This window comes from Balaenoptera ricei, chromosome 14, assembly GCF_028023285.1.
Source record: "Balaenoptera ricei isolate mBalRic1 chromosome 14, mBalRic1.hap2, whole genome shotgun sequence".
Classification (NCBI taxonomy): Eukaryota; Metazoa; Chordata; class Mammalia; order Artiodactyla; family Balaenopteridae; genus Balaenoptera; species Balaenoptera ricei.
Window position 1 is genome coordinate 34,117,554 of NC_082652.1, and position 13,221 is coordinate 34,130,774.

Consider the following 13,221-nt stretch of genomic DNA (forward strand, 5'->3'; position numbering starts at 1 on the left):
CGAACCCGTGTCCCCTGCATTGGCAGGCAGATTCTCAACCACTGCGCCACCAGGGAAGCCCCCATGCAATTCCTTCACCCCCCATCTCCCACCTCTGGTAATCACAAGTCTGATCTCTTCTTCTATGAGTTTGAGTTTTTTGTTTTTTGGTTTCTTTTAGATTCCACATATAAGTGAGATCATATGGTATTTTTCTTTCTCTGCCTGACTTATCTCACTTAACATAATGTCCTCAAGGTCTAGCCATGTTGTCACAACGGCAGGATTTCCTTCCTTTTTAATGGCTGAATAGTATTCCATTGTGTGTGTGTGTGTGTGTGTGTGTGTGTGTGTGTGTGTGTGTGTGTATCTCACAACCTCTTTATCCATTATCTGTTGATGCACCCTTAGGTTGTTTCCATGTCTTGGCTCTCATGAATGATGCTGCAGTGAACATGGGGGTGCAGACATCTCTTCAAGATACTGATTTCATTTCCTTTGGATATGTACCCAGAAGCAGAATTGCTGGATCATATGGTAGTCCCATTTTTTATTTTTGGAGGGACCTCCATACTGTTTTCCATAGTGGCTGCACTAATATATAATCCCACCAACAGTGCACCAGGGCCCCCTTTTCTCCACATCCTCGCCAGCATTTATCTCTTGTTTTTTTGATGATAGGATTCTCACAGGTATGAGGTGATAGCACGTTGTGGCTTTGATTTGCATTTCCCTAATGACTAGTGATGTTGAGCATCTTTTCATGTAGCTGTTGACCACTTGAATATCTTCTTTGGAAAAAATGTCTGTTCAGCTCCTTTGCCCATATTTCAGTTGGATTACTTGTTTTTCTGCTACTGAGTTGTATAAGTTCTTTATATATTTTGGATATTAACCCTTTTCAGATATATGATCTGCAAATGTTTTCACCCATTCTGTAGGTTTCCTTTTCATTTTTGAAATTTTCATTTTTCATTCCTTTTGTTGTGCAGAAGCTTTTTAGTTTGATATAGTCCCACTTGTTTATTTTTAATCTTGTTGCTTGTGCTTTAGGTGTCATAGCCAAAAACTTGTTGCCAAGACGCTTGTCAAGGAACTTTTTTCCCTATGTTTCCTTTTAGGAATTATGTGGTTTCAGGTCTTATATCTAAGTCTTTAATCCATTTTGAGTTAATTTTTGTGAGTGGTGTGAGATAGGGATCTAGTTTCATTCTTTTATATGTGAATATCCAATTTTTCCAGCACCATTTATTGAAGAGACCGTCTTTTCTCCATTGAGTATTCTTGGCTCCCTTGTCAAATATTAGTTGACCGTATATACATGGGTTTATTTCTGGGCTCTCTATTCTGTTCCACTGGTCTATATGTCTGTTCTTATACCAGTACTATATGGTTTTGATTACTGTAATGTTTATAAATAGCTTGAAATCGAGAAGTGTGTTGCCTCCCACTTTATTTTCCTTTCTCAGGACTGCTTTGGCTATTCAGGGTCTTTTGTGGTGCCATATGTAACTTTTTGTTTTGCTTTTATTCTCTAAGTGCTCTGAGTGGCTTTTACCCTCATCTTCATCCTTCTCTTTCTCTGTTCCAGCTTGTTGCAACTCTTTTTGTCCCACATCCTCACCGTAGATAGATATTCCTGACCCAGAGCAAAGTGGTAATGAGGGCAGTTAAGGTTATACCAGCCTTGCAAGTCACCAAAGGGATGCTCCAGACACAGCATCATGCAGACTGCCTTTGACTTTTTAGTCAATTTATCTTCATAATGGATGTGGACCATTTTTAAAGTCTTTATTGAATTTGTTACAATATTGCTTCTGTTTTTTTTTTATGTTTTGGCTTTTTGGCCGTGAGACATGTGGGATCTTAGCTCCCCGACCAGGGATGGAACCCGCACTCCCTGCACTGGAAGGCAAAGTCCTAACCACTGGACCGCCAGGGAAGTCCCCATCTTCATAATGGATGGACGAGGGGAAGACGATTTAGCTCAGATATTAAGTCACAGCTAAATTTAGAGTCGATTTTCTTCTCTTTCTCTCTCTCTCTAAGAAATCAGCTTACTCTTATCCTTAGATTCTTCCTTCCTCCACCCAAAGATTGAAAAGTAGCTTCACACTAGGGACTTTTTAGAGTAAACACAGATCTGGTTTGGCTAAGATACTCTTTCCAGGAGCAAACATGGACCTTTTGAACTTTTTTTGTTTGTCCACACCCTTATGCTATTTGTTGGTCGTAGCCAGAGCTCCCTGAGGATCAGGGAGTGCAAGTGTATATCCTCCCTCTTTTCAATTTAGCCTTGCCCTTGCGTGGAAGTAATTGCGTCTTTTTTTTAGCGATAGAACCTCCCTGAGTTGTAGCTGGACATATGGCTACCCGGTTGAAGACTATATTTCATAGTCGCCTGTGTGGTAGGTGTGCCCACATGATTCAGTTTCCCGCCATAAAATGTGAGCAGGGTGATATTCACAGGGTCTATGGCAATTCCTCAAAAGGAAATGACCTGCCCTCCCTTTTCGCTTTGGCATCCTTCCAGCCCCAGATGGGATCTTGGTTAATAAGCTCCACCCCTGCAGTTGAGGGCAGAGTAATGAGAGGGAAGGGAGTGGACTCTTGAGAGAACCTGGTGGAGCAGGACCACCTACTCGCAGGAGAACCTCTGGGCTGTTACAGGAGAGAGCAGGCAGCCTCTCTTCCCGTGTCAGCTCTTCTATGTTTGAGTTTCTCTGTTACAACTGCCCAGTCTATACCCCAGCCAGTACACAGTGGTGGACACTAAGTGCTCAGGAACCTCACTGAGTGATGAATAGGTGTTATGTCACTTGATCTTCTAGCAACCACCCCTAAATAGATACTACTTGCCCATTTTACAGATGTGCAAACAGACTTAGAGAGGCGAGGTGACTTGCCCAAGATCACATGGCTGTAAGTGGTAGAAGGAACTTGGACTCGGCTCTGAAGTGCTTCAAAGCACGTATCCTTAATTGCTGTGCCCTCGCGTCTCTTGATATTACTGTTCACTCTTTTTCTAAGAGAATATTCGAAGTATTCTTCTCTGCCAATTTAAAGTTTCACTATGTTACACATCGCGACTCTGGGCTCTACTGCTTCTCTGCTTGGTTTGGTGTAGATTGCTCATTTCATTCTGCTGTTTTTGGGGGGTGGGGGTGGGAGCGAGGATCATCCTTTAGTTTTGAATAAATTCATGTTGCCTCATTCATTAGATTGTAAATCCCTCAGGGGATAGTGCTAGTGACACATGCTGAGTAAATGACAGTTACACGTCTAAAGAGAAAAGATATGTCTGGTCTTCCGGAATGATGCAGTATTCTCTTGGGTGATGTTTTCCTCATGGGTGTATAAATTCTGTTGTTAATCAATCAATCCTGGTGAAAACCAGCCCCCATTTAAAATACATTTTTATGGCAGAATATTTGAATAGAGGAAACATTGGAAGAGATGATTTTGAATAAGGAATGATGCCCATTCTACTTATTGTTCTAAATATAAGCAGGTGGGGTTTTAAATTTTCATAATGGCACTTCAGCCAGATGTTAGATTCATGATCATTCTGCCACGTATGAGTTCGTGTGAAGTTTGCTGTATGATTAAAGAAAGTTCAAAATAATAGTGCTTCAAATAAGATGTATTATTTTTTTTTCTAACATGAAAAGGTCTGGAGGTGGGCAGCTGAGGACTGGTATGGTGGCTTCTTGGTCACTGGATGCTCAAACTCCTTCTAACTTTTTCCTCCCAAATTCCTGAAAATGGTTTCCATTCTAAAGGTTCCCTCCTGGTTACCAAGAGCCCTGGTAGAGACAACCGTTGTTTCAGAGTTGCAGGCTGTAGGATGGGGAGAGGGCAAAGGGCCTTTGCCTTCCTTTTCCCTCTTAAAGACCTCTTCCAGAATTTTCACTAAATGAACCTCCACCTCACTGGTCAGAACCTAGCTCTACCTAGTTACAGAGCTGCCCAAGTAAAATCAGGGTTTTGTCTTGTTTTTAAGGAAGAAGGAGAAGACTCAATGTTGGGTAGACTGCCTGCCTTCTAATTAGAAAATTGCCACCGTTCTAGATCAGGGGTGGCGAACTGTGGTCCATGGGCCGAATCTGGCCTGCAGCCTGGTTTTAAAATTTATTTTTATTTCTTATTTTTAATAGCTCATTTCAGGTTACCACAGCAGAGCTGAGTATTTGTTACAGAGATTGTAGAGCCCACAAACCTAAAATACTTCCTGTCTGGTCCTCATTAGAAAAAGTGTGCCAACCCCTGTTCTTCTAAATCATGGGGGATGGATTCTGAGGAATAAATGGTTTCACTCCTTGGGATGCTATTCAAGGAGCAGCATGGAGCTTAATATGAATTCAGTAATAATCTGTTCTTCTCCAGCCCCAAGTGAAGTTATATCCATTAAGCATATGTTTGCCTGCAAGTACCGTAAAACCTGACTAATGGCAGATGAAACAAAAAGAAGTGTAGTTATCTTGGATACAAAGAAGTCCAGAAGTACGTGGTCCAGGATTGGTACAGATGCTGAATGATGCTTTCCAAATGGCTTCTTTTTTTTTCTCCCCAACCATGCTGAGAATGCTGTCTTCCATCTCATGCTTATTGTAAGACGGCTACAGCGCCTAAAGGTGTAATGTCTGCATCCTGCATAGGAAGAAAGGGAAGGTGCCAAAGGGGGCATGAGTCCATCCCCTTCCAAAAACTTTCCCAGGGTCCTCATTGGCCAGGACTATGTCTCATGACCACCGCTAGCAACAGAGGATGCTGGGATGATGAGAATAGAAATTGGGCGCATCACTGGGGCAGACACATGGAGATTGTGTTGGAAAGGGAGACGTGGAGACAAGAGTGGTGTGTGCTGTGTAGGGCCCCCCGCAACTAATGTGGGTCCCTCTAGAGATATTACCTTTGTTAGAGTCTCTCCTTTCCTACCTGCCTTTACCTGTCACAGTTCCCGAAATTAATTAATTAATTAAGATTAATTAATTAATCTTGTTCTTTTCACCTCCCTTTCGTATTCTCGGCTAGGTGAGAAACCTGGAAGTGAGCCTGAAGAGGCGAAGCTGCAGATCGCCAGCAAACAGATCGTGCAGAATGCCATCCTGCGGGCTGTGCAGCAGGTCTCCCAGGAGAGTCGGCAGAGGGAAGCCAGGGCTGGCGACACTCCCCGGGGCAGCTTCCGGCCGGGCGCGGGGGAATTAACCCAGAAGCATGAAAAGAAGTAACACGGTGGATGGGGCTCTTGTCACACGCTTGGTTTCCAGCCTTTTTTTAGTATAGGATGCGTTGCCAAAAATGTTGCCAGTAAAGCAGACCAAAGTGTCATCGACACCTAGCAGTAGGATGAATTCACACTAGGCCTTGGCCGAGAAGCACTGTTCTGAAAAAGTGCATTAGATGATTCTGTTTATATTAAGGCAGTGCCTCTGAAATGTAGTCGAGCCAAACATGACACTGTCATTGCAAAAGTAGTTTTGCAGCACAATTCATTTCTAAAGTTCTTTTTTTTTTAAAAAAATGATTCCCTCTTGTTAATTTACTTTGGCCTTGTATGCATTCTGTCTGTGACCTTAACCAGCAGTTCTTTCTGCTGAAACACCGAGTGCTGTGCTGTGATCTTTAATATTTAAACAAGACGTGCTGGAAAGGTAAAGGAATGGTGTTACAGTCCTCCTCAAATATGGAATTGAAGGCTTTACTAAAGTGGGTTCAGGTCCAAGATCATATTAAGCAAAGGCAAATTCTAAGTCCCTCAGGATCTTCCCAAGGCATGTATTTATATATATGTTTTTTTTTAAAAAAGGAGGAACCCAGCTCTTCCAGAACTCAGTCTCAGTTCTCTCAATTGTTTGATAGTTAATGTTTCCTCTCTGTGCAGAAATCCTTGGGAAATATTATGGATTTCTTTTTCCATTTCAAGATGAAAATAAGACAGGTGAATCTAAATGCATGAGTCGCCAATGTCGGCAGCCCCTTGAGGAGCAGCTGGAGTTGTAGATTCCATCCTGGAGATATCCTAGGGTCAGCTTATGGGGTGCAGGGTCCTTGGAAGGAGCTCTGGGGACTTATAAATGCTGTGTTGCCATCAGACTGTGCATTTGCACTAGTACCTTGCTAAGAGGAACTTTTCTTTTCCCATCCACAAATTAGATTTTTTTTTGAGATTATGGAAATCATACATATCAGGAATGAATGACACATATAATGGGAAAATCATTTCCTCAACTGAAACGTGAAAATCCAGTGGGATCAACAAAGCGACCATGCTGTGAAAGCAGTGATGGGAACATATGTGTGTGAATGAATAAAGCCGTCTCTGTTGCAACAGAATGACTTCCGCTCCACTCCCATGTGGGTACCGCACAGCTTTCTGTGTCCTTAGAGTCCCATTTCCTGGGTTTCCCAACAGTTACTGAGTTGATGCTACTGGGAACATATGAAGAATTTGACCTTTGTTAGAAACTTTTGGGCTTCAGAGTATCAATGTCTACATTTGATAGTTTTTTAAAAAGCAAAAGTATCAACATATGAAGTGTGACTGATATTAAGACATACTTCTAAGATTCCAATATGTTACACTTTCCAGAATGGATACTATTGAGAAATAAATGAAAACAATCTCTTATCAGTTCTGTTAGACTGTCTCACACCATGTACAGATGGAATAAATTCACAGGGAGAATGTCTGTGGGAGGGAGCAGAGGGGTTAACGTTTAAATATGGTTTATTCATAATTTTCTTTAAGTAGTGCTCATGACAATTGAAGAATGAGTTTAAGTTGACCTGAAGTCATATAATGGATGTGATATAATTGTACAGCCTAGATAATAGGAATGAAGGTATTAAGGGAAATTATTCAGGTGTATCCACAAATAACAAAATAAACCCAATGCTTGTAGTTTGCAAGTGATCTGGCACTCTGTTTACTGAGATGTCTGGATATAACCAGCCTTGGATTTTGCTGCCGTATGTCAGAAACACATAAACACGTTCTCTTTCCTCTCTGGTGTGTCTGTGCTACTACGTTGGGGATCTTGGAGAATATCTGATTAACCTCTGTATCTAAATGTTATTTATAAATAAAATATATCCAGCTTTGAAATACGTTGTCATTTATAGCCAAGTTTTCTTTGCCCTACTCTTTGGCTCCTTTCACATGGGGCCACGAGGCATCCCAAGGCTGTTCCAAACCTCTAGATATCGTGACCCTGATAGCACTTCTTAATAGGCCTTCACTGTCACTGTCTGAGGACAGCTGTGGGGTGGGGGTTCCTGAGGCTTGAGCAGAAAAGGATGTGTGCTAAGAAGTGGCCTTTTGATCTCAGGAAGTAAAGGTAAGTAGATGGGGGAAAGCTGAGTGTCTTTCATGATCTTGTGAGATGGAAAGTCTCCAGCAAGGAACAGAGATATTGATAAGTTCTTGGAAGGAGAAAAGAAAGTTAATCAATCCCTGCACTCGAAAGGTAGGTGCTGCATTGGCAGAATCTTAAGAAAACTCAGCCATAAAAATAAATGCATCTTTTAAACTCCTCCTTATATCTGTCTTGGTATAAAGTTACGGGGTTTTGAAGGGGCCGACAGAACTTCTTTCGGTGTAGGATCAAGGTGGGCTTCCCCTTGGTTATTACATGAACCAGCACAGAGCTTTTGGTTTTAGGAATTAGTGGGAACATGTATTTCATGCCCTTTACCTTCCTGGCTTAACAGATAGTAAAATGCACGTGGGCTTCCCAGCTCTGCGTGTTCAGCTGTTTGTCTTGGGCTTTGCCTGTCCTTGGGGTGGAACTGGAGACAAATTCTTTGCTGCTGCTTTGTTTTTCTGTAGTCACCTACCCAGCGTGAAGAGTGTTGTGAAAAGAACTCACCGCTTCATCCTTGTTTCTCTTTTTTCTCTTTTAGCTGCTTAGTCTTCCTTTATGGTGTGGTTTCAGGTTACAAATAAATGAATCAACATTTAAAGATAATCACTGAACTTATGCCATTCAGGCTATATTCAAGGTTTAAGGTCTCTATAAAAAAACTACAAAAAGGAGGGAATTTTACATTTATCCACAGTAACAACTCTTCTAAGTAAAATACAGTAGAGAATAAAATCTCTGAAAAATCTGGTAACTAGTTCAGCAACTCTAGTACCCAAACTGGTTAAAGAAACTAAATACTCCAGTTTGAGTAATTTGTCAAGTTTATGTAAAGAGAAAGTAGAAAATACAATAATAATATCAGCTCTCTTGAGTGTGAGAAAGTTTTCTGAAATATATGACTACCCATTAACTCACGTATCTCATTGTCACAACTTCACAATTAAGGTGTAGCCGGGAAGATTTTATTCTCCTTTTGCAGAGAAAGTCACACTGAATCTCAGAGAGGGTAAGTATGAAAAGTGAGTACTATTGGGTGTAAGAATACACGCAGCAGAATCACTGATCTTTGTGGGCATATGCATTAGCTAGCGAGCTTAAGGATATAAATTCCAGGGATATCTACGTTAAGATGGAACGAACTGCCTTACAGAATTAGAAATGTAACACATAGTAAAGGGCCAGCAAAAATCATCATCAGGAGAAAAAGCTCAATGCCATCGCCCTTGAAAAGTGGCAGCAAAGAAAAGAAACGGGAGACTCCAGAAGTAACAAAATAGAAAATCACAACAGAGCATGAGAAGTTGCTTCTCTTCCCTTTAGGCCTCAGCAGCCGCAGAATCCTGACCCAGATGTGGAGAAAGGTGAATGAGGAAGTGACATTACTGTTTGTCTTCTGGCTACAGTGTAGGGGAAATGACCATTGGGAAGAAATAGGCGAAATAGGAAAAAGGACTCCTTTCAGAAAGAAGTGACCACCTGGTCTTACAGAAATGAAAAAAGACAGAAAAGAAAAGAAAGAAAATACATGTTAAAAAATCCCCTCATGGGGGGTGGAATGAATTGGGAGATTGGGATTGACATATATAAACTATTGATACTATGTATAAAATAGATAACTAATGAGAACCTACTGTATAGCTCAGGGAACTCTACTCAGTGCTCTTGTGGTGACCTAAATGGGAAGGAAATCCAAAAAAAGAGGGGATATATGTATATGTATAACTGATTCACTTTGCTGTACAGCAGAAACTAACACAATATTGTAAAGCAACTGTACTCCAATAAAAATTAACTTAAAAAACAAACAATAAGAAATCCCCTCATATTCTAGGAAAATGGATACAAATGCTCAACAGCAATATTTCCAAGAATAAAAGAAAAATTCTTGAAAATTCTGGGCTGAGACCTAGTCCCTTACAAAGGTAAAACTTTAGGCTGGCATCAGACTACTTCATAGCAGCGTGTGACAACCTAACATAAGGGAGAAAGGCTACAGAGTAGCTCTGAAGGAAGGAAAGTGTGAAGGAAGGGTATTATTCCCAGCCAAGATGTCACTCAAGAACAAAGGCAAGCATAAAAAAAAAAAATCCTACTCAAGGGCCCTTCTTGGAAAAACTGCTTGGCCCGGGAACTTCAGCCAACTAAAAAGATAAATCGTAATAAAGAATCTAGGTGTAGGGAAGCTTCAGTAGAAGGACTGGTGAGGAGCAGTGCTTTCACTTAAATATCAAGTGAACCTGATGTGATTGCAAAAATTGGGCTAAAGAAAAGTGTATTGTTCTATCTTCACAGTATAGAAATATAACTTACAAAAATCAGGAGATGGGGCGAGGGAAATATTGTGCTAATGACTTCATCTGTTAGAGAAAGAGAATTTATCTGATCTTAAGTTGAATGATCTAGTTTAAAAAACCCCAAGGATTCCAGTCTCTTAATTGATCTCATAATTTCTCTCCTTAACCTTTGAGGAATGTATTAGAAAATAACATCTTATGATAAAGATTTATTTAAGGTGTAGCAATTCCTTTAGTTTCCATTTAGTTTCTTTTTCTTTCATTAAATTAAAAATGAATTGTTATATATATAAATTCCCTTGGTACCACACATGACAAGTATTCGCTCATTCTTCCGTTGAAACTGATCACAAGACTCTTGCAACTCTTGCAGCTGTGAAGACCCAGACTGACCTTCCCTTGGGAAAAGTAATTCTGTTGATTATTACGCCTAGGCCACAGATGGTCCATGGTCTAAGTAATAAGAGAAGAAAAGAATAGCTTTATTTACATACTGCTTTTATTTTTTTACTTTTCTATTTTTTAAATTGTTTTTCTTTTTTTAAATTGAAGTATAGTTGATTTACAATGTTGTGTTAGTTTCAGGTGTACAGCACAGTGATTCATTTATACATATATATATGTATATATTCTTTTTCAGATTCTTTTCCCTTATAGGTTATTACAAAGTATTGAGTTCCCTGTGCTATACAGTAGGTCCTTGTTGATCATCTATTTTATATATAGTAGTGTGTAGATGTTAATCCCAAACTTCTAATTTATCCCCCCCCCCTTTCCCCTTTGGGAACCATAAGTTTCTATTCTATGTCTGTGGGTCTATTTCTATTTTGTAAATAAGTTCATTTGTATCTTTTTTTTAGATTCCACATACAAGTGATATCATATGGTATCTGTCTTCTTCTGTCTGGCTTACTTCACTTAGTATGATAATCGCTAGGTTCATCCATGTTGCTGCAAGTGGCACTTCATTCTTTTTTATGGCTAATATTTCATTGTATAAATATACCAATCTTCTTAATCCATTCATCTGTCGATGGACATTTAGGCTGCTTCCATGTCTTGGCTATTGTAAACAGTGCTGCAATGAACATGGGGGTGCAAGTATCTTTTCAAATTATAGTTTTCTCCAGATATATGCCCAGGAGTGGGATTACTGGGTCATAGTGTAGTACAATTTTTAGTTTTTTAAGGAACCTTCATACTGTTCTCTATAGTGGCTGCACCAATTTACATTCCCACCAACAGTGTAGGAGGGTTCCCTCTTCTCCACACCCTCTCCAGCATTAATTTGTAGACTTTTTGATGATGGCCATTCTGACTGGTGTGAGATGGTACCTCATTGTAGTTTTGATTTGCATTTCTCTAATAATTAGTGATGTTGAGCATCTTTTCCTGTGCCTCTTGGCACATAGTGCTTTTCAGTTTTTAAAGCAAGTTGGTCTTGTGCCTTAGATCCTCTCTTAGATGGTTTCTACTTAACTGTTAAACCAGTGCTTTCTGTACATTTGTGTGTAAGAATCGACCCCTTTGTGTGTAAGAATTTGTGTGTAAGAATTTGTGTGTAAGAATCGACCCCTTTGCACACGCTTGCACTAACACTCCACTAATACGTGTGGCCGACACCGTTGGTGGCCTTTTATAGTCCCTCAGTATTTGCCATTTTCCTATGCACAGATGGTGTCTCAGTGCAAAAGCTGTCACTTTCTGCCTGTGTGCTCAGCTCACACAAGGGGTAGCTTGAAGCACCAGGGAGCTAAGTCCCCAGGTGCAGCCCTCAAATGCTGATGGATGGTCCATAAGTACCCCAGCCTCCTCGCCCTTAGGTGGACCAATCCTGAGGCTCCTAGCATTGCAAGTCTGATGTGTCCCAGGTGTGAACAGCCCTTCCCTCCTGTCTCTCTCTCTTCACCATCTCCCCACTGGTGCTTCCTAGGGTGAGCTCTGAAATGAACTACTTTCACTCAAATCTTCGTCTCAGAGTGTACTTTTCTCGGGGTTGGGGGGACCCAAACTCAAGACAGTGGTATTATGGCTGTTTCCTATCAAAGAAAATTGAGGTTACTAATGACTTGTGTTTTGTTGCAGGCAAATCAGAGCAGCCTTTCTGGGAAGATCATCTGCCCCAGATAGATCTCAAGCGGAAGCTGGCGTCATTCGAAACAAATCTCCAAAGTAACAGACCGTGAGTTGGTTAAGAAATTAGATGTGTATTTTAATTTTATTACAGAGATTTTGGTTGTCTTGAGGTTGATTTATCTCGGTTCCGTTTTCCAAGTTTCTGGCTAATTTATAACAGTTGGATCCACATAAATGTCAAATAAACAGGCGCGGGAGGCGAAAGTGGCTGAGAGACCACGGCCAGGTCATCCGCCTCGTGAATCTAAAGTACTGAGATTTAACAAACAGGAAGCAAATTTCAAGTCCAATAATTTTAGCAGTGCGCTTCCTGCTGAAATCTAGTCTTTTCTGGCAAGTATTGAGAGAGTCACTCCTTTACATTTATTTATTGTTTTGCCTATGCTTTATAATTAAAGGTTGCCCTTTGAAATCTGGAGAAATAAATTTATGTAGACTTAGAATTTGCTCCTAGTTTTTTAAAAGTTCAAAGTTTATGGGAAAAGGCAGTGTTTTTTGGAATCAAGAGAGCACTATTCTGTCAGCCAGGTGAGCTGGGCTTGTGCTCCAGGTGCGATCACTAAAAACACTCTGTGTTGGTCCTTCACAACTTTTATCACAATCTGTAATTACGTATTTATTTTTTTAGGTTTGTTTAATTTCTGTTTCTACAACTAAACTGTAGGCTTCATGAAAGCAGGTAATGTGTTCATCTTGATAACCTGTAACTTAATACAGTGTCAGCAAAGAGTAAACTTCCAGTAATTACTTGTTGAACAAATGAATAAATTACCTGCATGATATTAACAAGCTTCTTAATTTTTCTGAGACTTGGTTTCCTTATCTGTAAAATAAAAGTTGGCTAAGATGATCACTAAGCTTCTTTCTAGATCTAAAATTAAATGATTCTATGTAGGATTTTTTTTGGTATTTTTTTATTGAGGTTTCATGTAAGTGTACAGCTTGATGAATTCTTTTTTTATTTAACTTAATTAATTAATTTTTGGCTGTGTTGGGTCTTCGTTGCTGCATGTGGGCAGCGAGCAGGGGCTACTCTTCCTTGTGGTGCACGGGCTTCTCATTGCAGTGGCTTCTTTTGTTGTGAAGCACAGGCTCTAGGCGCACAGGCTTCAGTAGTTGTGGCTCGTAGGTTCTAGGGCGCAGGCTCAGTAGTTGTAGTGCACAGGCTTAGTTGCTCCACGGCATGTGGGATCTTCCCAGACTAGGACTCGAACCCGTGTCCCTTGCATTGACAGGCGGATTCTTAACCACTGTGCCACCAGGGAAGTCCCCCTTGATGTATTCTTATGTGTGTATATAGTCAAGTAAGTGCCACCAGATTGACACAATGTTTCCAGCACCTAAGCACATTTCTTTATGCCCTTGGTTGGTTGATACCTCCACAAAGCTAACCACTGTTTGACCTATATAATTAAAAATTAGTTTTGCTCATTTTTGAACTTCAT

At 40.4% G+C, this 13,221-nt stretch overlaps 1 protein-coding gene across 1 annotated transcript; it reads left to right on the forward strand.

The window, feature by feature from the left end:
• The first annotated feature begins 413 nt into the window (after positions 1-413).
• Positions 414-7,087, forward strand: AKAIN1 (A-kinase anchor inhibitor 1). Its single transcript, XM_059894429.1, has 2 exons — positions 414-516; positions 5,014-7,087. Exons 1-2 carry the CDS (start codon positions 414-416, stop codon positions 5,208-5,210), a joined length of 300 nt encoding a protein of 99 aa, XP_059750412.1. The 3' UTR covers positions 5,211-7,087.
• The last annotated feature ends 6,134 nt before the right edge of the window (positions 7,088-13,221 follow it).